Raw genomic sequence first — 25,098 nt, 5'->3', positions numbered from 1 at the left:
TGGGGGACAATGCTTTATTGACTTGGCACCTATGAACGGGTGGCTACAGGCCCCCAGGGTTCTTTGCTCCTGCAAAGTGGAGGCTCTGTGGTGGGGACGGCATAAATCAGAGATGCTGCCAGCTGCAGGGAGGGGCCGCTGTCCCTGCTTTGGCCCCTCCCCCAGTCCCCTTGTCCAGCCAAGCACCATCTGAGTGAGTCCAGGCCCTCGCGGAACAGGGCTGGGCAGGGACCCAGGTTCCTCTGCAGCCCCTGAGGGCCCAAGGTAAGAGATGTAGGCCCCTCCTGCCTTCCCTCTTCTTGGGGATCCCAAGATGGATTGGGGGAAGAGGAGATATCCCATTTAAAGAGCCCCTGAGCTTCCTGGATCTAGGGCAAGGAAGGCAGGGGCTGGTGCTATAAAAAGAGCCCCACCAAAGAGAAGAGTTAGGAATCATTTCTCTTCCCCTCGTTTTGGTTTTGGCTGAGCAAAACCACAGGAGCTTTCACTGAACTGGGCTCACAATAGTCAATGACAGGCTGAGGTCACGCAGTAAGTGGATGGGGGTACAGCCAGGCTCCCCCACGCAGGACTGCACTGTCTGGGTAGGCTCTCTCCCAGGCAAGGGAAGAAGGGGCAAAGTGAGCTGTAGTCGTCACAAGAGGAGGGCTTCCTGGAGGAGGGAGGGCAGATCACAGCTCCTGGAAGAAGAGGTGGTGTGCAGAGCGGGCTGGGTCATGAAGGCTGGCACAGGACACCGGCATCCTCACTGTGGTCACAGTTGTGGGCATCCCAGCGGATGTGAGAGCAGAGCAGCAGGGCACTCTCTTCCCCACGGCACTTGACATTGTCCAGGAGAATGGGGCCTCGGCCTGGGCCAAAGTGAGCCTCACCAGGGGCTGCGAGGGCCTGGCCACAGCCCAGCTGGCGGCACAGGACACCGGCTGCCCGCAGGTCCCAAGCGTCATCACAGACAGTGCCCCACCGTTGCCCTAGGTAGAGCTCTACACGCCCCTCACATCGGTGGGCTCCGTTGACCAGACGTAGATGCCCTGTGGGGGGACAAGGGCTGGGTTGGAAGGGGCTGGTCCATGCCGGACCACTCCCAAGCTAGGCCAGGTTGGGAGTAAAGAGAGGTCTGAGACACTCTGAGCACTGTCCTAGGAGCCACTAGGTGAAGGCAGACACATTAAATTAAAGTAAGATTGGCACTGGCTGGGCACCGTGGCTCACACCTGTAATCCCAGCACTTTGGGAAGCCGAGGTGGGCAGATCACAAGGTCAGGAGATCAAGACCATCCTGGCTAACATGGTGAAATCCCGTCTCTACTAAAAATACAAAAAAGTAGCTGGGTGTGGTGGCGGGCGCCTGTAGTCCCAGCTACGTGGGAGGCTGAGGCAGGAGAATGGTGTGAACCTGGGAGGCGGAGCTTGCAGTGAGCTGAGATCACGCTACTACACTCCAGCCTGGGCGACAGAGCGAGACTCGGTCTCAAAAAAAAAAAAAAAAAAAAAAATTGGCACTGGGTGCGGTGGCTCATGCCTGCAATCCCAGCACTTTGGGAGGCTGAGGAGGGAGGACTGCTTGTGCCCAGGAGCTGGACAGCAGCCTGGGCAACATAGCAAGACCCTGTCTCTAAAAACAAAACAAAACAAAGCAAAAAAAATAAAAATTAGCTGGGCGTGGTGGTGGTGGTGTGTGCCTTGTAGTCCCAGGTACTTGGGAGGCTGAAGCAGGAGGATCGCTTGAGGCCAGGAGGTCAAGGCTGCAGTAGCCATGATTGTGCCACTGAATTCCAGCCTGGATGACAGAGCAAGACTGTCTCAAACATAAATAAGATGGGGCCAGATGCAAAAGCTCATGCCTGTAATCACACCACTTTGGGAGCCCAAGGCTGGAAGATCACTTGAGGTCAGGAGTTAGAGACCAGCCTGGCCAACATGGTGAAACCCCGTCTGTACTAAAAATACACACAAACAAAATTAGCTGGGTGTGGTGCCACATGCCTATAATCCCACCTAGTGGGGAGGCTGAGGCACGAGAATCGCTTGAACCTGGGAGGTGGGGGTTGTGCCACTGCACTCCTGCTTAGGTGAAAGAGCAAGACTTCATCTCAAAAAAATAATATAACAAATAAATAAGTAAGATGAGCATTAGTCCAGATCCAGAGTCTCAGGACTGGGAGAAAGCGTGCAAACATTTTTGAGTGATCCGTGACGTGTGCTGGGTGCTTTATGTCTGCTCTCTCCCTGGTCCTCTGCTCGTAATCCCAGTACCCTAGCCCCAGGCCGGTTGTTTGGAGATTGTGATTACATCCTATTGTGTCCCCTGGAGGTCATCATGGTCTCCATGGTCTCCCCCAACCCCCTGGGCTCCCAGAACTACATTCTGAATTTTTTCATTGCTTTGCTCAGGACAGGATCCTTATCCCCTCATTCTGATCTCACCTCTAGGAATCTCCAGATTTCTCTAGTTTAAAGCTCACCTCCTTCTTTCTGGATACCATATTCCCACAAAGGAGGCCTGAGACCAACCAAAAGGACAAGACTTCCAGGTCCTGGTGTTAATCTGCTGAGCTTTATAACCCAGGCTGTGACCTCCCCCAATCCACGTCCTTCAGACCCTCATGCCTCCACCCACTTTCAGGGGATTATAGGCACCTACCGTCTCTGGGCCGAGGAGTGGGCACCCGCGTGGTCTCAGAACCATCCTGCTGGACTTGCAGTCCCAGCTCCTCTGGGCCTGGTTCAGGAAGGACAGAGATAAAGAGGTGGCTGTCACAATGGGGAGCATGTTCCTTAGGGCCAGGTTCCCTCCTGCTCGCCCCAGGAAAGCCTGTCCTAGGGACAAAAAGGACTTCACAGGTTCCTGAAGAACTGCTCCCCTTGATCAGAAATGGGGGTTGTGTCACTGGGTGGGGGCAGTGGCTCACACCTGTAATCCCAGCACTTTAAGAGGTCAAGGTAAGGCTGGTCATGGTGGCTCACGCCTATAATCCCAGCACTTTGGGAGGCCGAGGCAGGTGGATCACCTGAGGTCAGGAGTTCGTAGACCAGCCTGGCCAACATGGTGAAACCCTGTCTCTATTAAAACTACAAAAATTAGCCAGACATGGTGGCATGCGCCTGTAGTCCCAGCTACTCGGGAGGCTGAGGCAGGAGAATCGCTTGAACCTGGGAGGTGGAGGTTGCAGTGAGCCACTGCACTTCAGCCTGGGTGATAGACTGAGACTCTGTCTCGGGAAAAAAAAAAAAAAGTCAAGGTGAGAGGATCGCTTGAGACCAGGAGTTCGAGAGTAGCCTGGGCAAAACAGCGAGACCTCATCTCTATAAAAAATACAAAAATTACCCAGGTACGGCGGCATGCCCCTTGTAGTCCCAGCTACTCTGGAGGTTGAGCAGGGCAGGATTGCGTGAGCCCAGGAGTTTAAGGCTGCAGTGAACTATGACCATGCCACTGCACCCCAGTCTGGGTGACAGAGCAAGACTCTGTCTCAAAAGATTAAAAAAAAAAAAAAGAAGAAATAGGGGTTGTGCCTCTCCAAACCTTGGCCCCAAAGCAGAACCTTTTGTGGCCAAAACTATGGGAAGTAGGGCCTACTAGCCCTGGGGCACCAAATGAGGGCGAAGACATCAATTCCCACAACAATCAATGAATTTCACAATGTTCTGCCAAACTGCAAACACCCCTTTCCATTGATTCCGCCCAAAGGTCACACGCTAGCTCTGGTAAGGGTGATCCACTCTGCTTAATAGAGTTTTGCTGGGTCTAGGTTTAGCCGGGAGCAAACGGCCCTGCCCTTTACGGACTTGATGCCTTTCTCGAACAAGAATCGGCCTTAGCCCTGACCTTCGGACACCGCCCCTCACCGCTGCACCACGCGGCCCTCCCCAGACCCCGCCCCATTTTCCACTGCAGCACGCCCTCCGTTCCGGCCCCGCCCCGCCGCGCAGCCGCAGGGCGCACGGACGGCGGGGCGGCTCCCCTCTGCGGAGTGCGCATGCTCCCCGGGCGGCAGTGCCGCAGAGAGGCCTCACGCGTGGCCCCGCCCAGGCCGCGCCCGGCCCCGCCCCGCCCCTCCCACGCCGCAGTGCGCGGCCCCGCGGGAGGCCTCACCTGCGCAGAGCGCGCCCGCGTCCTCGTGGTGGCCGCAGTTGTGCTGGCCCCAGCCCAGGTGGAAGCAGTCACTCAGGCGGGCCTCGGTGCCGGCGCAGCCCACGTTGTCCAGCAGCACGGGGCCGCGGCCGTAGCCGAAGTGGCCCAGGCCCGTGGCGCCCAGCGCGGGCCCGCAGCCCGCCTCACGGCAGGCCACGCGCGCGTCCGCAAAGTCCCAGTCATCGTCGCACACGGTGCCCCAACCCCCGGCGTGCAGCACCTCCACGCGGCCGCGGCACGGGCCCGGGCCGCCCACCAGCCGCAGCCGCCCGCCTGCGGGGTGCATAGGCTCGCGGCTAGAGGGGCTGGGCTGGGGCTGCCGGCTCCCGGGCATAGCCCCAGCCCTACCCTCCCCCACCCCCCGCAGACCCCGGGCACCGCCACTTACTTTTCTTCCCCGCGGCCCAGGCGGCGGTGGTGAGCAGTGCCGTCTCCCGGGAAGGCTGGGGGCCAACTCCTGTAGCTGCGGAGACAGGGCATCTAGAGCGTTCGCAGGGAACGAGGAGGCCTTCTGTCCTGCAGCAGGGCACGGGGACGCCTACCAAGACCCCCCAACCCTACCACACCCGTACCCCCACTCAGCTGCAACCCCAGAAGTCACCGCGTTGTCTGGCGCGCGTTGGGATCTCGGGGAAACTTGGTTGAATTAACCGAAAGCTAATTCTATGTATTACCCTAACTTCAGGTCCAGGGATAGTTCATATCCTAATTTCAACTGCACTGCTAACCTTGATTCAACCTTCATCTCAATCGACCCCCTCGTAAGGTCTCTCAATTCCCAATCTCAGCATCGTCCCATTGGGGAAAAAAAAAATGAACTTCGAGACAGGGTCTTGCTCTGTCGCCCAGGCTGGAAAGCAGTGATGCAGTCATAGCTCACTGCAGCCTAGAACTCCCGGCCTCAAGCGATCCTCCTGCCTCGGTTTTCCAAAGTGCTAGGACTGGCACAAGCCACGATGCCCAGCTAGTTTTATTTATTTATTTATTTATTTATTTATTTATTTATTTTGATACAGAGTCTCGCTATGTCGCCCAAACTGCAGTGCAGTGGTGCAATCTGGGCTCTCTGCAACCTCCGCCTGCCAGGCTCAAGCGATTCTCCTGCCTCAGCCTTCCAAGTATCTGGGATTACAGGCGCTCGGCTAATTTTTGTATTTTTATTTATTTCTTTTTAATTTTTGTATTTGTAGTAGAGATGGGATTTCACCATGTTGGCCAGGCTGGTCTCAAACTCCAACCTCAAGTGATCCACCTGCTTCAGCCTCCCACAGTGCTGGGATTACAGGCGTGAGCCACTATGCCTGGCAATTTAAATATATATACATATATTTAGAGACAGGGTCTAGCTGCGTTGCCCAGGATGGTCTTCAGCTGACCTCAACCGATCCTCCCGCCTGTTTCCCAAAGTGCTGGGATTACAGGAGTGAGCCACCACCCACATCCCAAATTTTACTTCTGTGCTTTGAAGAAATCTCTTACTGCCTCCTCCCACCCCGCTGAGGTTTTCAGAGCTCTGAGTTTCATCATCCTTGCTCTGTCTGCTCATAATTCTCTCACCCACCTCTGCACCATCTGGCCAAAGCCCTGGCCTGTTAGCCAGGGCCCCCGCCTGTGGATCCAGAACATTCTTCCCAGTTCCCAGCCGCACCCACCGTGCCCCTAACATTCCCGCCTGGAGGGCTGAGCTCTTTACCGGATGGATCTGTGTGCCAAGCCCAGTCCTGTCTTGTGGCCGAGGATGGCAGTGCTGTGAGCGTTGGGGGACCCAGGACTAGGGCAGGAGAGAAGGGGCAGGGTCAGAGGCTGAGATTCTGGTCCCTGGTCAGCCATGGGCTGTCAGGGGAGGATAGGAGGGTCTCCCTGGAGGAGAGAATAGATGTTACTTCCAGGTCTGGTAGCCCAGCCGTAGCGGGGGTCTAAGGAGGCCTGTCCCCACTTTGATAGTCATAATTCGCTTGTGCTGTGAGGTGTACACTTCAGTTTATACAGGGCTCTCACAGACACGCTTTCATTTCTTTCCAATGTCCCATGTTCTCATCAGAAGCCCACTGTGTCCAACAGACATGGAGTACAGAAGGCCTTGCCCATCAGGGAGGACTATACACAGTCCTGAGTTCCCTTTATCCTCCTCTTTTCTTTTTATTGAGACGGAGTTTCACTCTTGTTGCCCAGGCTGGAGTGCAATGCTGCAATCTCAGCTCGCTGCAACCTCTGCCTCCCAGGTTCAAGCGATTCCCCTGCCTCAGCTTCCCAAATAGCTGGGATTACAGGTGCCCGCCACCACGCCTGGCTAACTTTTGTATTTTTTTAGTAGAGACAGAGTTTCACCATGCTGGCCAGGCTGGTCTCCTGACCTCAGGCGATCCGCCCATCTCAGCCTCCCAAAGTGCTGGGATTACAGGCGTGGGCCACCGTGCCCGGGCCATTATCCCCCTCTTACAGAGAAAACAAGGCTAGCAGGGCAAGGGCCATGACCAGGGTTAGCAGGAGCTCTGTCAGGGCTCACTGAGACAGACTTCTGCCCTTCTACAGCCCCTCTTAACGTAAAAAAAACAAAAAGACAACTAATCTCAGGCCGGGCGCAGTGGATCACGCCTGTAATCCCAGCACTTTGGCAGGCTGAGGCGGGCAGATCATGAGGTCAGCAGATCAAGACCATCCTGGCTAACACGGTGAAACCCTGTCTCTACTACAAATACAAAACATTAGACGGCATGGTGGCGGGTGCCTGTAGTCCCAGCTACTCAGGAGGCTGAGGCAGGAGAATGGAATGAACCCGGGAGGTGGAGCTTGCAGTGAGCCAAGATCACGCCACTGCACTCCAACCTGGGCAACAGAGCGAGACTCTGTTTCAAAAAAAACAACTACAAACAAACTAATCTCTGAGAGGGAAATGGGTCGGGGTGGGGGCTCACTCGACTCGGGAGGTGGGGCTCAGATACCGGACCAAATTGAGGACTAGCTGAAACAGGGATGGGGTGGGAGTGCCTCTCCATGAGATACGCCCACCCGTGTGCCATGTCAGTTTACCATTGCCGTGGCAACACCTGGAGTTACCTTTCCATGGCAACACAGACAACCCAAAAATTACCATTCTAGTTCTTAAAATATCTGCATCATCTGTCCCCTAATTTGCATATACTTGAAAGTAAATAGAATTACGACTGCAGACCTGTCTCTGAGCTGCTACTCTGGGCACACTGCCTATGGGGTAGCCCTGCTCAGCAAGGAGCGGGGTCTCTGCTGCTGCTGTGCACTGCCGCGTCAATGAAAGCTGCTAACACCAGCTGGCCCTTAAATCCTTTGCTGAGGGAAACCAAAAATCCTACTGGACTAAGCCTCAATTTGGGGGCTCGCCTGCCTTGCATCGACTGTGTGATCATGGGCAAGGCTCTGACTCTCTGTGCCTCAGCTTCCTCACCTATACACATTGCCCTTAGTTTGCTATGAATTATGAGTTGTGGGCAACCACTATTATCTCTTACAGAGCAGAGTCCATCTGTGAAATAGCATTATTGGCCCTATTATTCCTCTTTGCTGAGAAACCCTCCCAAATTGGAGAGGGCCCAGGTGGGGAGAAAATGCTATTATTAGAGCATCACAATGACAGAGGGTTGTGCTAGGTAATTCTGTGAGCATTAGAGAATTCTGGAATATCTCTGGGGCAATTCTAGAGTGTTACTGTGAGTGTTATTCTAGAGTGTTACTGTGAGTGTTATTCTAGAGTGTTACTCTAAAGTGGTCCAGGAACAGTACTTGCTGGAACGTTCTGGAGACATCCTTGGGATATTGCTATAGAATTCTTGAGTATTGGTGAAGCAATAGTGCAGTTTTTGTTTTGTTTTGTTTCTTTGTTTTTTGAGACGGAGTCTCTCTCTGTCGCCCAGGCTGGAGTGCAGTGGCGTCAGCTCGGCTCCCTGCAACCTCCGCCTCCTGGGTTCAAGCGATTCTCCTGCCTCAGCCTCCTGAGTCGCTGGTATTACAGGTGTGCACCACCATGCCCGGCTAATTTTCACCATGTTGGCCAGGCTGGATTAATGCAGTATTGTTACATAGCCGTGGAGTGTACCACCAGGAGTTCTGGGATATTCAGAGGCACTTACAGTACAGTACTGAGATACAAGTAATTTTGGAGGCTGCCTGGAGAGCTCTGGGGAGCATCAAGACAGCCAAAGCACTCTCCACATCCACCTACCCACTCAAGCCTCCTCCTCCAGCATTGGCGCAGGGCCCCGCCCACCTGCCCCGCCTCCGCCCACCGCTCACCGCCCAAAGCCCCTAGAGCCCGCACCTGCGCAGAGTGCTCCCGCGTCCTCGTGGTGGCCACAGTTGTGCACGCCCCAGCCCAGGCTCTGGCAGGCTGCCAGGCGGGGCTCGCCGCCTTCGCAATGCACGTTGTCCAGCAGGATGTGCCCCGTGCCATAGCCAAAGAAGGCGTTGGTGGTGGCGGCCATGGCCGCTCCGCAGCCCAGCTGACGACAGACCACAGCAGCATCCGGAAGCCCCCAGTCGTCGTCACACACGGTGCCCCACAGGCCACCGTGCAGGATCTCCACTCGGCCCTGACACAGGTTCGCGCCCCCTACCAGGCGCACGCTGCCCTCACCTGGGGACAAGGGCGGGGGCAGGGCGCATGTCCCACTGGCCTCTGCTCCCGTCCAAACCACAAAGGCAGCCCGGTATCCCAGGACCTACAACCCATGGGCATCTTCTCACCCTGCTGCCCAGGGTACTGCCTCCTTGGTCCAGACTGGGGGTGGTTTATGGGATCGCAGTATCATCCCTGCTGCCTAAAACCAACCCCCCTACCCTGCTCCCTGTCTCCTGGCAGCCTGGGACGTGCTGCTTTCTCATCTACTGCAAATGACATCCTCAAGATACGGTGCCCACACCTCTTCCTCCAGGAAGCCCTCCCTGATCTCCTGAGGAACAGGACCCTCTTCCACCTCTGGACTTCCTTGCCTCTTTCACTGTCCCTCTTTTAAAGCACTTTTCATTTTCTTGTTCTAGTCATGATCATCATTCTTGGGCTCATCTGACTTTCCTGTGAGGTTAAGCTCCAGTCTCACCCCTCACTCATTTTCTCTCTTTGGTCTCACTGTATCCCCCAGGCTGGAGTACAGTGGCATGATCTTACTGCAACCTCTGCCTCCTGGGTTCAAGTGATTCTCCTGCCTCAGCCTCCCAAGTAGCTGGGACTACAGGCATGTGCCACCACGCCTGGCTAATTTTTGTATTTTTTGTAGAGACAGCGTTTCACCATGTCGGCCATGAACTCCTGGCCTCAAGTTATCCGCCTGCCTCTGCCTCCAAAGTGCTGAGGTTGCAGGCATGAGTCACCGTGCCCGGCCATTTTCTCTCAATGTCTTTCTTCTTTCCTTCCTTCCTTCCTTCCTTCCTTCCTTCCTTCCTTCCTTCCTTCCTTCCTTCCTTCCTTCCTTCCTTCCTTCCTTCCCTCCCTCCCTCCCTCCCTCCCTCCCTCCCTCCTTCCTTCCTTCCTTTCTTTTTCTTTCTTTTCTTTTATCCATCCCTCCCTCCCTCCCTTCCTCCCTTCCTTCCTTCCTCCCTTCCTTCCTTCTTTCTCTCTCTCTTTCTTTTCTCTCTTTCTCTCTCTCTCCTTTTTATTTTTGAGACGGAGTCTCGCTCTGTCACCTAGGCTGGAGTGCGGTGGAATGATATCGCCTCACTGCAACCTCCGCCTCCTGGGTTCAAGCGAGTCTCCTGCCTCAGCCTCCCGAGGAGCTGGGACTACAGGTACCCACCACAACGCCCGGCTAATTTTTGTATTTTTAGTAGAGACAGGGTTTCACCATGTTGGCCAGCCTGGTCTCAAACTCCCAACCTCAAGTGATCTGCTGGCCTCAGCCTCCCATAGTGCTGGGATTATAGGCATGAGCCACCGCGGCCAGCCATTTTCTCTAACTTTCAATCTTCAATTTGTAATCCCTGTCTTCCCACTGCCTAGGATAGGGTGTGAGAGACTCCTGTCCCAGAACCCAGGTGTTGCCCACATTATGCTTACATACTTTTTCCATTCGGCGGTGTTGTAGGGGGTACTCTACTGGTTAACATCTTCCTTGTTGGGGGCTGCGTTGGCAAGAATTCTGGAAAGGACATGGAGTGGATGAAGGGGTCTTTCTGTTCTCCATCCTCACACCACAGGGTGTTTGAGGGGCAGGAGGATGGACCCATAAGGTGCTTGCCCCCAGAGCCTCTCTGGCCACACAGAGTCACAGCCAGGAACCCTGGGGTATGAGAGGAGAGGGGCCACACCAGTGTCCTGGACTCCTCTAAAGCACGGTTTTTTGTTTTTGTTTTTTTGAGATGGAGTCTTGCTCTGTCGCTCAGGCTGCAGTGCAGTGGCGTGATCTCAACTCACTGCAACCTTCGCCTCCCTGGTTAAAACAATTCTCCTGCCTCAGCCTCCTGAGCAGCTGGGATTATAGGTGCCCGCTACCACATCCAGCTAATCTTTTGTATTTTTAGTAGAGAGACAGGGTTTCACCATGTTGGTCAGGCTGGTTTTGAACTCCTGACCTCAGATGATCCGCCTGCCTTGGCCTCCCAAAGTGCTGGAATTACAGGCATAAGCCACCGCGCCCAGCCTGCAGCACAGTTCTTTTTTTTTTTTTTTTTTTTTGAGACGGAGTCTCGCTCTGTTGCCCAGGCTGGAGGGCAGTGGTGCAATCTCGGCTCACTGCAAGCTCTGCCTCCCGGGTTCACGCCATTCTCCTGCCTTAGCCTCCCTAAAGCACAGTTCTTAAAGCAGTTCACCTCCCTTGGGAACTGTTAGCGATGCAGATTCTCAGGCCCCACCCAGACCTGCAGAATCAGAAACTCTGGGATGGGGCCTCAATCTGTGTTTTCATGAGACCCCCTGATTTTCTTGAAAACTAGAAGCACTGCTCTCAGTTTCCGCTGCAGCTCTATGCCACGTGGAGCTCATGGCCAGTATTACCCCAATAGTCGGTTTTTTGTTTTTTGAGACAGGGTCTTGCTCTGTCACCCAGGCTGGAGTGCAGTGTCACAATCATAGCTCACTGCAGCCTTGACCCCCCAGACTCCAGCGATCCTCCCTCCTCTGCCTCCCAAGTAGTGGGGACCCCCCCATGCCTTGCTAATTTTTCTGATTTTTCGTAGAGATGAGATCTTGCTATGTTCGCAAGATGGTCTCAAACTCCTGGGCTTAAGCAATCTTGCCATCTTGGCCTCCCAAAGTGCCGGGGTTACAGGCATGAGCCACCGTGCCCGGCTGATTGTCTGCTTTTAAAACTGGGACAGGGGAACCAGCGGGCTGGCTTGCACCTGTAGTCCCAGCTAGTGAGGCGGGAGAATCCCTTGAGCCCAGGAGTTTGAGGCTGCAGTGAGCTATGATCACACCACTGCACTCTGGTCTGGGTCAAAGAGTGAGACCCCATCTCCAAAACCTCCAAAAAAAATTTTTTTTAAAGGGAGAGGGGCTCTGCTGGCACAATCAAAGCCTTACGTGGAAGCAGTAGTGCTGGTTTCCTTTTGGTTCAAAGTCAGGCAATGACCCAGAATAATCCCTGGGACCCAGGCTGGGACTCTTCCCCGGCACCAGGCATCGTAGCCTCTGGCCTGATCTGCATGGAACAGCCTTACCCGTGGGAAGTCCCTTCATTTATCTAGCCTACAGCCCTGCTGCCTGCCACAGTCTGTCTGTCTGTCCCCCCAGGTCCCAGGGCTCCACTCACCATCACACAGGACAGCCACATCCTCGTAGTGAAAGCAATTGTGGACGCCCCAGCCACGGCTGCCGCACTCACTCAGCGCAGCTTCCTGCCCGCGGCACTCCACGTTGTCCAGCAGGATGGGGCCTCGGCCTTGGCCAAAGGCGAGGGGCCGTGGCACAGGCAGCGCCAGGCCACAGCCCAGCTGGCGACACACTACGTTGGCGTCCACCACGTCCCAGTCATCATCACAGACGCTGCCCCAGGAGCCACCATGCATGACCTCCAGGCGCCCCCGGCAGCGGCTGGGGCCCCCCACCAGCCTCAGTTCTGTGAAGAGGGTGGAGCTGGCACCAGGGAGTCACTGAGTGCAACCTCTAGGATGCCCACTCCAGGATGTCCTTTTTTTTTTTTTTTTTTTTTTTGGTAGAGACGGGGTCTCACTATGTTGCCCAGGCTGGTCTCAAACTCCTGGGCTCAAGTGATCTTCCTGCCTTGGCCTCCCAAAGCGCTAGGATCACAGACATGCGCTACGGGACCCAGCCAGGTTACCGACTTTGCCATGAATCCATGGGAACCTTGGGATCAATCCCTTCTGGAAAATGGGGAGACTACAGCTCCCCTGAGATGGGGGCATCTAGAGTCAAGGGGAACTGGTTAGTCATCACTTCCCGTGGTTCCCTGTCTGAGACTGGAGAACCTGGGGGACAGGTGAGGGTGAGGAAGGGTGGGACGGGGCACCTACCTGGAAAGGTCAGTGGAGTGGGCTGTAGGGCGCTGGCTGAAACAGAGTGAGGAAGTGCATTGGCCCCTCTGCCCACACCATGGCTCCCTGGTCCTGGGAACACACCCCCCAACCCCCACGGTCCTCAACATCACCCCCATCTTCTTGGACTTCAGTACCCCTGCTTTGCCAAAGCCCCATTGTCTCTTTCTCTGACTGTCCTGATTGGTTTCCCTGCCTCACCCCTCTCCTAGTGGTTCCCAGGCCAACCAGAGAGATCTGCGGGTGTAAATCTGTGGAGCTGCACGTCTCAAACTAATGCTAAATTCCATAATGACCCCTGTTACCTGCAGGAGTCTCGCCTTCTTCTAGAATCTTCTAACCATCTGACCAGCCTCGCCTTGCTTTTTTCTTTTCTTTTTTTTTTTTTGAGATGGAGTCTCGCTCTGTCGCCCAGGCTGGAGTGCAGTGGCCGGATCTCAGCTCACTGCAACCTCCGCCTCTGGGGTTCAAGCAATTCTTCTGCCTCAGACTCCCGAGTAGCTGGGATTACGGGCGTGCACTACCACGTCCAGCTAATTTTTGTATTTTTAGTAGAGATGGGGTTTCAACATGTTGGTCAGGCTGGTCTTGAACTCCTGACCTCAAGTGATCAACCCACCTTGGCCTCCCGAAGTGCTGGGATTAAGGCGTGAGCCGCTGCACCCGGCCTTTTTTCTTTTTTTTTTTTTTTTTGACAGGATCTTGCTTTGTCACCCAGGCTGGAGTGTAGTGGTGCGATCTTGGCTCACTGCAACCTCCACCTCCAGGGTTCAAGAGATTCTCTTGCCTCAGCCATGTCCGGCTAATTTTTGTGTTTTTAGTAGAGATGGAGTTTCACCATGTTGGCCAGACTGGTCTTGAGCTCCTGACCTCAGGTAATCCACCCACCTTGGCCTGCCAAAGTGCCGGGATTACAGGTGTGAGCCAACACACCTGGGCAAGAGCTTTCTTCAAGTCCCAACTTGGAGTTCCTTCCTCTGGGAAGCCATCCTGGAGCCCTCAGCTGCAAGTGCTCTCTGTTTCCTCTGAATTCCTGGGCACTACATACCTAGGCCTCCTTCGGGGCCTTCTCCCTGGTAATGTGGCTATGCTTGTCTCAACTCTGTGTCCCCAGGACTCTCTGCTTAGAGCCTGGTACTCAGCAGATGTTCAGTAGCTCTACCTTAAATGTGTAAATTGGCTTTGGGATTCATTATATTTTCCTCCCTAAAGATTTACCTATCTGAGCCCTTCTACTTCATTCTTCTTCTTCTTCTTCTTTTTTTTTTTTTGAGACAGTGGCATGATCATAGCTTACTGCAGCCTCCAATACCTGGGTTCAATCCATCCTCCCGCCTCAGCCTCCAGAATAGCTGGGACTACAAGCTCCTGCCGCCCCACCCAGCTAATTTTTTTTTTTTTTTTTTTAGACAGAGTCTTACTCCATTCAGGCTAGAGCGCAGTGCCATGATCTCATCTCACTGCAACCTCTGCCTCCTGGGTTCAATTGATTTTCCCACTTCAGCCTCCTGAGTAATTGGGACTGCAGGCACACACCACCACACCCATCTAATTTTTATACTTTTAGGTAGAAATGGGGTCTCACCATGTTGGCCAGGCTAGTCTTGAACCCCTAACTTCAAGTGATCTGCCTGCCTCAGCCTCCCAAAGTTTTGGGATTACAGGCATGAACCACCGCTCCCAGCCTAATTTTTTGTAGAGACAGGGGTCTCACTTTGTTGCCCAGGCTGGTCTCAAACTCCTGGCCTCAAGCGATCCTCCTGTCTCAGCCTCCCAAAGTGCTAAAATTACAGGTGTGAGCTACCTTGGCTGGCCTTGAGTCTTTCTGCTTTAGCTATCATGTATGTCCTCATTGCTTTCTTTTTTTCTTTTTTGGTTTTTTTTTTTTGAGACGGAGTTTCACTCTTATTGCCCAGGCTGGAGCGCAACGGCACAATCTCAGCTCACCACAACCTCTGCCTCCTGGGTTCAAGCGATTCTCCTGCCTCAGCCTCCCAGGTAGCTGGGATTATAGGCATGCACCACCATGCCTGGCTAATTTTATATTTTTAGTGGAGACGGGGTTTCTCCATGTTGGTCAGGCTGATCTCGAACTCCCGACCTCAGGTGATCCGTCCACCTCATCCTCCCAAAGTGCTGGGATTACAGGCGTGAGCCACTGCGCCCGGCCCTCATTGCTTTCTTTAGGCGAACTCCGTTAATCATTAGGATAATTTATAAGTTAGGCAGGATTTTACAGACAAGGCAACTTCAGGGTTAGTGAGATTAGACAACTTACTCAGGGCCACATAGCAAATCAAGGGTAGAGCTGAGAGGCTACCCAGACAGCCACACTCTTCTTCATCATGCAGTTCTGAGCATGATGCTTGAGAGTGGAGGTGGGAGAGGAAACAGGAAAGTGAAATTTGCCTACCAGGCAGATGGAAAGCCCAGAAATTCCACACTTGTGCTCCGGGTATGACAGTTCTGGCACTTTCACGTACATTACCTTGTAGAATTCTTATAACCACCCCCTGCAACCTGCAATTGTGTACCCATTTTACTGATGAAGAAACTGAGACTCCACTTCTTCTTTTCTTTTCTTTTTTTTTTTTGTTTTTGAGACAGAGTCTCGTCCTGTCACTCAGGCTGGAGTGCAATGGCACAATCTTGGCTCACTGCATCCTCCACCTCCCGGGTTCAAACGATTCTCCTGCCTCAGCCTCCTGACTGGGTGGGCTTACAGGTGCCCACCACCACGACCAGCTATTTTTTGTATTTTTAGTAGAGATAGGGTTTCACCATGTTGGCCAGGCTGGTCCTGAACTCCTGACCTCATGATCCACCAGCCTCGGCCTCTCAAAGTGCTGGAATTACAGGTGTGAGCCACCGTGTCCAGCTGACTCCACTTCTTCTTATTTATTTATTTATCTTTATTTCTTTTTGAGACAGAGTCTTGCTCTATCACCCAGGCTGGAGTGCAGTGGCATGACCTTGACTCACTGCAAACTCCACGTCCCAGGTTCAAGTGATTCTCCTGCCTCAGCCTCCCGAGTAGCTGGGATTACAGGTGCACACTGCTACGCCCGGCTAATTTTTGTATTTTTACTAGAGACTCAGGTTTCACCGTGTTGGCCAGGCTGGTCTCAAACTCCTGACCTCAGGTGATCTGCCTGCCTCGGCCTCCCAAAGCACTGGGATTGCAGGTGTGAGTCACCACGCCCGGCCTTCTTCTTATGTTTGGATAGTCCCTAGGTCATTTGATTTCATCTCTTTTACCAGCTGTCTTTCCAAAAGCCATTGGTGAGCACACCCTCTTTCTCTCCTTCCCTGTGCCCAGTGTCCCCTAACTGCCCATTCCCCGGGTACGTTTACCTGTCACCTCCAGTACTGAGCCCTTCATTCCCCAAACTCAGACTCCTAGCTCTTTTGTCAACTCTGGGCAAATATCAGCGTTGGAAAGAACAGCAGGAATGAGCTCATTCACAACCCCCCTCCTACTATAAAGTTACAGCTGGGACAACCCGAGAGCCAGAAAGAGGAAGTGGCAAGGGCTAGCAGGGGAGGACTCACCCAGAGGCAGGAGGAGGAGGAAAGACAGGGCTTGGGGGAGGAAGGGAGGGGCAGCACTCCCATCTCCCAACCTCCACCCCCAGCCCTTCTCATCCGGCTGGGGACCAGTTTGCATCTCTGCTTCCTTGCGCATCCAGATGGTGAAGGGTGTTTCAGATGCTCCCATCAAGGCGCCAGGGATAAGTTACAGTTGGAACATCTGAAATTAAAGATCTCAAATGTTGCTGGGCCTCTCAGCACTTTGGGAGGTCGAAGTGGGAGGACTCCTTAAACCCAGGAATTTGAGACCAGCCTGGGCAACATAGTGAGACCCCACCTCTGCAAAAAGTTTTTAAAAATGAGGCCGGGCTTGGTGGCTCATTCCTGTAATTCCAGCACTTTGGGAGGCTGAGGCGGGTGGATCGCTTGAACCCAGGAGATCAAGACCAGCCTGGCTAACATGGCAAAAACTCGTCTGTTTAAAAAAATACAAAAATTAGGCCGGCCGCAGTGGCTCACGCCTGTAATCCCAGCACTTTGGGAGGCTGAGGGAGGCGGATCACTTAAGTTCAGGAGTTCGAGACTAGCCTGGCCAACATGGTGAAACCCCAGCTGTCCCAAAAATACAAAAATTAGCCAGGTGTGGTGAAGCACACCTGTAATCCCAGCTACTCGGGAAGCTGAGGCAGGAGAATCTCTTGAACCTGGGAGGTAGAAGCTGCAGTGAGCCGAGATCATGCCACTGCACTCCAGCCTTAGTGACAGAGCAAGACTCTGCCTCAAAAAGAAAAAAAAAATTTTTTTAATTTAAAAAATACAAAAATTAGAATTTTTTTTTTTTTTTTTTTTTTTTTTTTTTTTTTTTTGGAGACAGAGTCTTGCTCTGTGGCCCAGGCTGGAGTGTAATGGCACAATCTTGGCTCACTGCAACCTCCATCTCCCAGGTTCAAGCGCTTCTCCTGCCTCAACCTCCCAGGTAGCTGAGATTACAGGCGTACAACACCACACCCAGCTAATTTTATATATTTCTTTCTTTCTTTCTTTCTTTGCTACAGAGGGGGGTTTCACCATATTGGCCAGGTTGGTTTCGAACTCCTGACCTCAAGGGATCTGCCCATCTTGGCCTCCCGAAGTGCTGGAATTACAGGCGTGAGCCACTGCCGCGCCCGGTCCAGAACATTTCTTTTTTATGAGTCGGGTATGGTGACGCATGTCTGTAGTCCCAGCTAATGGGGAGGCTGAGGTAGGAGGATCACTTGTGCCAAGGCTGCAAGTAAAAGAAAAAAAGTCCCAGGTGTTTACCTCCTGGAGGGACCAGCTTCAGGGAAAAATGACATTTCCACTTGCCTTTGGCATTCTGAGTGGAGACAACGGCAGAGGCAAAAGCTGGGAGGCGAGAAAGATGCTGCTTGGATGGAAACGCATGAGGAATCAGACATGGCTGGAGCTGAGGATGTGTGAAGAGGGCAAATGGTGGGAGAAGGGTTTGGGAGGGTTGGCTCGGCCCAAACCATGACTAGCCCAAGGGCTCAGAGGTTATCCTCCTGCACATTTGATTTTTATCTTCCTTCCTTCTTTCCTTCTTTCCTTCCTTTCCTTCCTTCCTTCCTTCTTTCCTTCCTTCCTTCCTTCCTTCTTTCCTTCCTTCCTTCCTTCCTTCCTTCCTTCCTTCCTTCCTTCCTTCCTTCCTTCCTTCCTTCCTTCCTTCCTTCCCTCCCTCCCTTCCTCCCTCCCTCCCTCCCTCCCTCCCTTTCTTTTTTTGATGGAGTATGGCTGTGTCATCCAGGCTGGAGTGTGATGGCACGATCTCAGTTTACTGCAACCTCCACCTCCCAGATTCAAGCAGTTCTCCTGCCTCAGCCTCCTGAATAGCTGGGATTACAGGCACCCGCCACCACACCTGGTTCATTTTTAGTTGAGATGGGTTTTCACCATGTTGGCCAGGCTGGTCTTGAACTCCTGACCTCAGGTGATCCACCTGCCTCAGCCTCCCAAAGTGCTGGGATTACAGGCATGAGCCATCGCACCCGGTCTGTGCATTTGAAATATGTTGGTGCCACGGACAGCAACCCACTTAATTTGGGAGGCTATAGATACACATGTATTGTTTTCTTTTCATTAATTCTTTTTAAATTGTACAATGCCTTCTATAAAGGACTCCGGTTTTCCATTTATTGGAACAATATAAAGTTTCCCTTTCAAATTAATTAATTAATTTTTTTTACTTTAAAGAATTTTTTTTTCACATTTTAGAGATAGGGTCTCACTCTGTCACCCAGGCTACAGTGCAGTGGCATGATCATGGCTCACTGCAACCTCCCTGTCCTGGGCTCAGAGGATCCTCCCGCCTCAGCCTCCTGAGTAGCTGGAACTGCAGACTCGCACCACCAAACCCGGCTAATTATTTTTCTTTTTTTCTTTTTAGTAGAGATGGGCTCTCGTGCTGTTACTCAGGCTGGTCTCAAACTCCTGGCCTCAAGTGATCCTCCTGTCTTGCACTTTTTTTGTTTTTAATACCCCAATCCTAAATCAGAAAAAAAAAAAAAAAAAATCTTCAAAGGCTTTCCACCCAAAATGGGCCGAACATTGTAAACAGCATTTACTCTCTCAGACCTTCCTTCACTTATTTTATGTAGTGTGAGTCATGGTAACTATGATTTCCTTAATATTTTTTCTCATTTTATTGGCTCATTTCTTCTGCTTTAAATTATGTATTTTTATGTATTTGTTTATTGAGACAGAGCCTCCCTCTGTCGCCAAGGCTGTAATGCAGTGGCCTGATCTCAGCTCACTGCAACCTCCGCCTCCTGGGTTCAAGCGATTCTCCTGCCTCAGCCTCCCGAGTAACTGGGATTACAGGCATGTGCCACCACACTTGGCTAATTTTTGTATTTTTAGTAGAGACGGGGTTTCCCCATGTTGACCTGGCTGGTCTAGAACTCCTGACCTCAAGTGATACACCCGCCTCAGTCTCCCAAAGTGCTGGAATTACAGGTGTGAGCCATCACACCCGGCCCTGATTTAAATTCACTCTAGGCCAAGCATGGCGTCTCACTCCTGTGTACACTTTGGGAAGCTAAGGAAAGAGGATCTCTTTCTTTTTTTTTTTTTTTTTTTTTGAGACAGTCTCGCCTTGTTGCCCAGGCTGGAGTGCAGTGGCATGATCTCGGCTCACTGCAACCTCCACCTTCCAGGTTCAAGCGATTCTCCTGCCCCAGCCTCCTGAGTAGCTGGGATTACAGGCGGGCATCACCACGCCCAGCTAATTGAGGGAGGATCTCTTGAACCCGGGATTTCAAGACTAGCCTAGGCAACATAATGAGACCCCATCTCTACAAAACTAAAAACAATTAGCTGGGCCAGGTGGTGCGTGCTTTGGGAGGCCAAGGCAGGAGGATCACTTGAGCCCAGGAGTTCAAGGCTGCAGTGAGCCATGATCGCACCACTGCACTCCTGCCTGAATGACAGAATGAGACCCTGTCTCTAACTAAAAAGAAAAAAAGAAGTGCATAAACCATGAGCTTAGAGCTCAAAGAGCATTCACACCATGTAATCAGCGTCCCAGAAGCCTCTCTCATGTCCCCCCTTTTTTTTTTTTTTTGAGATGGAGTCTGGCACTGTCCCCCAGGCTGGAGTACAGTGGCGCGATCTCCGGCTCACTGCAAGCTCCGCCTTCCAGGTTCACGCCATTCTCCTGCCTCAGCCTCCTGAGTAGCTGGGACTACAGGCGCCCGCCACCGCGCCCGGCTAATGTTTTGTATTTTTAGTAGAGACGGGGTTTCACCATGGTCTCGATCTCCTGACCTCGTGATCGGCCCGCCTCGGCCTCCCAAAGTGCTGGGATTACAGGCGTGAGCCACCACGCCTGGCTTCATGTCCCCTTTTCTTGCAGACTTTTAGCAGGGGTCTGATGCATTGTGTGGACTGTGGACTGGTTGGTTGGGGAGAGATGGGAGGCTGGTTTAGAGGCTGATGCAGTTGTCCAGACTTCAGGCCATGGGAGGCAGAGAGGAAGGAGAGATTCGAAAGGTATGTAGGAGACTGAACTGGCAGGACTGGGCTTCTCTTGGTGTGGGGGATGGGGGGCTAGGAGCATCCATTTGGCTCCCAGCCACTCTGATGGGGACTTTGTAGAAGGCGGTGGTGGAGAGGATGGTGGTGGTGAGGATGGTTCTGTTTGGGCTACACTGAGAGTGGGAACTGGGGGACATGGGTGCTCGTCCCAGAAGGAGCTCCCCGCCGTCCCCCCAACCCCCTCCTGTCACTGGCTTTACCTCCGCCCTGGTGTACACAGTCTGGTTGGGGAGAAGATGAAAGCCTATCTGGATGCGGACACAGGGATTTCAACACCCCATTCATGGGGCCCAGGACAGCCCCCAGTGGAATAATCACCTTTTGTCCTCCTTCTGCCTGGACTGGGGACAGCTGGGAGATGGGAGCTGAGAACCGTGAGGAGGGGGAAAGTCATAGTCCAGTCTTTGCTTGTTGTTGGGGGGCGGGGCGCACATAGTTGTCTGGGCCTCCTGGCCTCAATGCAACCCACTTCTCAGGCTGCTGGGATACTGGCACCCCCAGGCCAGATCAGCCCCCACCCTCGGGACAGGCAACTCCCAGAGACCCTGCCAGGAATCCTCAGCTTCCCCACCTCTATCCCCTGCCACCTCGGCCCAGGAATGAGGGAGAAGGAGCCCCGATCCTGACCGCCACGGATTTCAAATCCCAGGCAAGCCTGCCTCCTCACCCTCCCAGCTCCAAGGTGGGCCCCGCCAGTCTGCTCCTGCTTCGCGCCCTGGGGAACACCGGCAAGACGAGGCTTCATCCTTCCCTGTCTTTGGTGATTAGGGCTCTTGAAACCCTCCCATCCCTTCATATCCCTTCCCAAGTCCATCTATTGCCTGCATTCTCTACAGTACAGCCGGCAGCATAACACAGCGGTCATATTGCAGCATCAGCTCCACCATCTCCCAGCTGTATGACCTTCACTTTGCAAAGCCTCACTGTTCTCATCTGTAAAACGGCATTCGTGATCCACTTACCCCTTACTGTTTTTGCCAACTTCAATGAGCAATGTTTTCACAAGGCTTAGCCCAGTGTCTGGCCCACTCTAGGTATGGTAGCTATTGTTATCATTATTGTTTCTCCAACTAGATTGCAGACCCTCGAGGGCGGACACCAGATCTTATTCAGTGGTTGCCCCTGGCATGGGGTGGATACTCAGGAAATGTTTGTTGAGTGACTGAATCAAGGTGATGGCTACAGAATCATAGAAAACAGCAGCCAGAAGGGGCTTGGGAGATTAACAAGGACAATTTATCATTTGACCAGTGGGAAATGGTTGTCTCTCTCTTTCTCGCGCTCTCTCTCTCTCTCTCTCTCTCACACACACACACACACACACACACACACACACACGCACACGCACAAACACCCCAGCAAAAGCGAAGGATTCATACCTGGGGGAATGTTCTGGGCTCTTTCTGTCCCTTCTTCTACAGTCAATCCAGGATCGAATCACTTTGTCTGCCCCTGGAAGTTTAGGAGGAAGAAGGATCTTCCAAATAGAAATCAACACAGGCGTTTCTTCTTTTCTTTCCACAGCTGGAAGGTGAGCAGAGGCAAAGTCCCTGTCCATGGAGCTGGCTGGTGGCCCCAGCCTGTCCCCATCCGACTTTAGGGACAGCGAGAAGCAAAGGGGAGTGGAGGTGGCCGGCACCAGCTGGAGCGGCCCCAGAAAAAGGGCACCCAGGTGAAGGCGGAGCTACGTGGTGGGGGGAGGCATGGACTGTCAGGGCCAGGCAGCCCCTCCTCCCCCCACAGCCCCCCCACCTCAGGGTTCAGGTTTCAGAAAGTCCTGGATAGGTCTCCACCCCTTTGCAGGGCAGCCAAGCATCCTGATCTTTGGAGGTAACCCTGATCCAGCCCGGGAGTCCCCATGTCCCCATGATGATGTCCTGACCCATGTCTCAGCTAAGGGTTTAGAAATGGTCCCAGGAGCCACAGTGTATGGAGTGGGTTTCCCACATAGGCAGGACCTCACAACCTCACTCGGAGTCTGCCGATTTTGCCTTATTTTTTTATTACGTTTTTTAGATAGAGTCTCTCTCTGTCACCCAGGCTGTTGGAGTGCAATGGCACAATCTCAGCGCCCTGCATCCTCCGCCTCCCAGGTTCAATCAATTCTTGTGCTTCAGCCTCCCGAGTACCTGGGATTACAGGCATGTGCCACCACACCAGGCTAATTTTGTATTTTTAGTAGAGACTGGGTTTCTCCATGTTGGCCAGGATGGCCTTGAACTCCTGACCTCAAGGGATCCACCTGCCTCAGCCTCCCAAAGTGCTGCGATTATAGGCTTGAGCCACTGCGCCCGGCCTAATTTTGCCTTCTTGTGTAGTTCTTTTTTTTTTTTTTGAGATGGAGTTTCGCTCTTTTCGCCCAGGCTAGAGTGCAATGGTGCAATCACAGCTCACTGCAACCTCCTCCTCCTGGGTTCAATCGATTTCTCCTGCCTCAGCCTCCCAAGTAGCTGGGATTACAGGCATGCGCCATGACGCCCAGCTAATTTTGTATTCTTAGTAGAGACGGGGTTTCTCCATGCTTGTCAGGCTGGTCTCGAACTCCTGACCTCAGGTGATCCGCCTGCCTTGGCCTCACCAAAGTGCTGGGATTACAGGCGTGAGGCACCGTGCCCAGCTAGTGTGTAGTTCTTCTTGAGTTCTGGTGCTTTTTGGGCTTTTGTAGTTATAGGTGGCAGGAAATGATGTGTGGCTTATTTTGTAGTTTGTAACCGCAATAAAGGGCTATGCTGGGATCCTGTATCTTTCCCATGGAGGCACAAACTCTCAGAGCTGGAGGGGCCCTTAGACCCCCTACAGGACAGTTCCCAAACCTGGTGGTGCATCCGCATCCCTGCCAGGGGCATGTGTTTATTTATTTTTCATTTTATTTATTTATTGAAACAGGATCTTGCTCTGTCACCCAGGCTGGAGCGTAGTGGTGATCATAGTTCACTGAAGCCTCCAACTCCTGGGCTTAAGCGATTCTCCCACCTCAGACTTTTAGCATGCTGAGACCACAGGTGTGTACCAGCACGCTTGCCTTATTTATTTATTTATTTATTTATTTATTTATTTATTTATTTATTTTTGAGATGGAGTCTTGCTCTTGTTGCCCAGGCTGGGGTGCAATGGTGCGATCTTGGCTCACTGCAACATCCGTCTCCCCGGGTTCAAGGGATTCTCCTGCCTCAGCCTTCCAAAGTGCTGGGATTACAGGCATGAGCCACTGCACCTGGACAAAAAAAAAAAAAAAAAAAAAAATGTTGAGATGCTCTTGAGGATCAAACAAATTGGGGACCAGTCCCAGCTTTTTATGGTGAGGCTGGGAAGACTGAGGCCAAGGGAGGAAAACAGGTGTCACGGGTGTGGGCCTGGCAGGACTTAATTTCCTGGCTCCTGGTCATGATGCTGTTTCCTGTTTCTTGGAAAAAGAAAGTACTAGATGCGCCAGGCGAGGTGGCTCACACCTGTAATCCCAGCACTTTGGGAGGCCAAGGTGGGCAGATCCCTTGAGGTCAGGAGTTTGAGACCAGCCTGGCTGACATGGCAAAACCCCGTCTCTACTAAAAATACAAAAATTAGTCAGGTGTGGTAGTGGGTGCCTGTAATCCCAGCTACTTGAGAGGCTGAGGTGGGAGAATTGCTTGAACCCGGGAGGTGGAGGTTGCAGTGAGCTGAGATTGCGCCACTGCACTCCAGCCTGGGCAACAGAGCGAGACTCCGTCTCAAAAAAAAAAAAAAAAAAAAAAAGAAGAAAAAAGAAAAGAACAAAGAAAATACTTGATGGAAGGCTGCCATCACCATGCTGCAAAATCACACCCCTGCTGCCTGCACCCATCCTTCTTCCCTCCCTCCTCCCCTGGCCTGGGGAAGCCCCTTCCCCAAAGTCCAGATTCCATTCCTTCCATCATCTCAGGGACCTCCTTCCCTCCATCTGCACATCTATCTGTCTTCCACGTTTAGCTGCTCCTTCCCAACCAGATTTTTCTGCTTCTAAGCAAGCTCTCATCTTTCTCATTAAAGCAAACAGTAGCCAGGACTAGTGGCTCATGCCTGTAATCCCAACACTTCTGGAAGCCAAGGCAGGAGCATCACTTGAGGCCGAGAGCTCAAGACGAGCCTGGGCAACGAAGGGAGACCCCATCTCTATGAAAAATTAGAAACAGAGCCAGATGTGATGGTGCACACTGGGCTGTAGTCCCAGCTACTTGGAAGGCTGAGGTGAGAGGATGACTTGAGACTGGGAGGTTGAGGCTACAGTGAGCTATGATTGTGCCACTGCACTCCAGCCTGGGCGACAGAGAGAGACCCTGTTTTAGGGGAAAAAAAGAAAAAAGAACTATGATGAGATATTGCCACCCACTTGTCAGAATGGCTGAAAAAAACATAGTTGGTGATACCAAATGCTAGTGAAGATATGGAGAAACTGGTTTCCTCACACATTGCTGATGGGAATGTAAAATGGTCCAGGCACTCTGAAATATAGTCTGACAGTGTCTTAAAAATCTAAATGTACACTCACCATATGAACCAGCAATTGTACTCCTGGGCATTTATCCCAGAGAAATGAAAACTTACATCTTCACAAAAAACCAATATACGAATGTTCATAGCAGATTTATTTGTAATAGCCAAAAACTGGAAGCATTCAAAATTTCCTTTAGCTGGATGAGGTGGCGTGTGCCTGTAGTCTACCTGGGAGGCTACCTGGGAGGCTGTGGCAGGAGGATCGCTTGAGCCCAGGAATTTGAGACCAGCCTGGGCAACACAGCTAGACCCCAACTCTACAAAAAAAATAAAATAAAATTAGCCAGGCATGGTGATTCTTGTGGACCCAGCTACACGAGAGGCTGAGGTGGGAAGATCACTTGATCCCAAGAGGTTGAGACTGCAGTGAGCTGTGCTTGCGTCACTGCACT

General features: G+C 52.6%; 1 protein-coding gene across 4 annotated transcripts; it reads right to left on the bottom strand.

The window, feature by feature from the left end:
* On the bottom strand, positions 1-21,860 carry SSC4D (scavenger receptor cysteine rich family member with 4 domains). 4 transcript variants are annotated; one of them, XM_045389633.2, is made up of 11 exons: positions 21,577-21,860; positions 16,145-16,343; positions 12,572-12,607; positions 11,851-12,156; positions 10,162-10,239; positions 8,427-8,741; positions 5,829-5,906; positions 4,524-4,598; positions 4,097-4,408; positions 2,645-2,722; positions 1-1,031 (listed from the first exon to the last, which is right to left on the bottom strand). In XM_045389633.2, exons 2-11 carry the CDS (start codon positions 16,308-16,310, stop codon positions 715-717), a joined length of 1,761 nt encoding a protein of 586 aa, XP_045245568.1. In that variant the 5' UTR covers positions 16,311-16,343; positions 21,577-21,860; the 3' UTR covers positions 1-714. The 4 variants fall into 4 exon arrangements, with proteins under 4 accessions (XP_045245568.1, XP_065397828.1, XP_065397827.1 ...); XM_065541756.1 differs by lacking the exon at positions 4,097-4,408; XM_065541755.1 differs by lacking the exon at positions 5,829-5,906.
* Positions 21,861-25,098: the final 3,238 nt, after the last annotated feature.

Source organism: Macaca fascicularis, chromosome 3 (genome assembly GCF_037993035.2).
Source record: "Macaca fascicularis isolate 582-1 chromosome 3, T2T-MFA8v1.1".
In the NCBI taxonomy this organism is placed as follows: domain Eukaryota; kingdom Metazoa; phylum Chordata; class Mammalia; order Primates; family Cercopithecidae; genus Macaca; species Macaca fascicularis.
Note: the sequence above shows the minus strand (reverse complement) of the source record. Positions and strands in the feature narration are given on the sequence as shown.

Coding starts and splice junctions, on each gene's coding strand:
- SSC4D (XM_045389633.2), bottom strand. CDS start 16,310: ATGGGAGCATCTGAAACACCCTTCACCATCTGGATGCGCAAGGAAGCA. Junction 10,240..11,850: donor TGTGGCTGTCCTGTGTGATG/GTGAGTGGAGCC, acceptor TGTCCTTTCCAG/AATTCTTGCCAACGCAGCCC. Junction 5,907..8,426: donor CGCGGGAGCACTCTGCGCAG/GTGCGGGCTCTA, acceptor CTCCTGCCCTAG/TCCTGGGTCCCCCAACGCTC.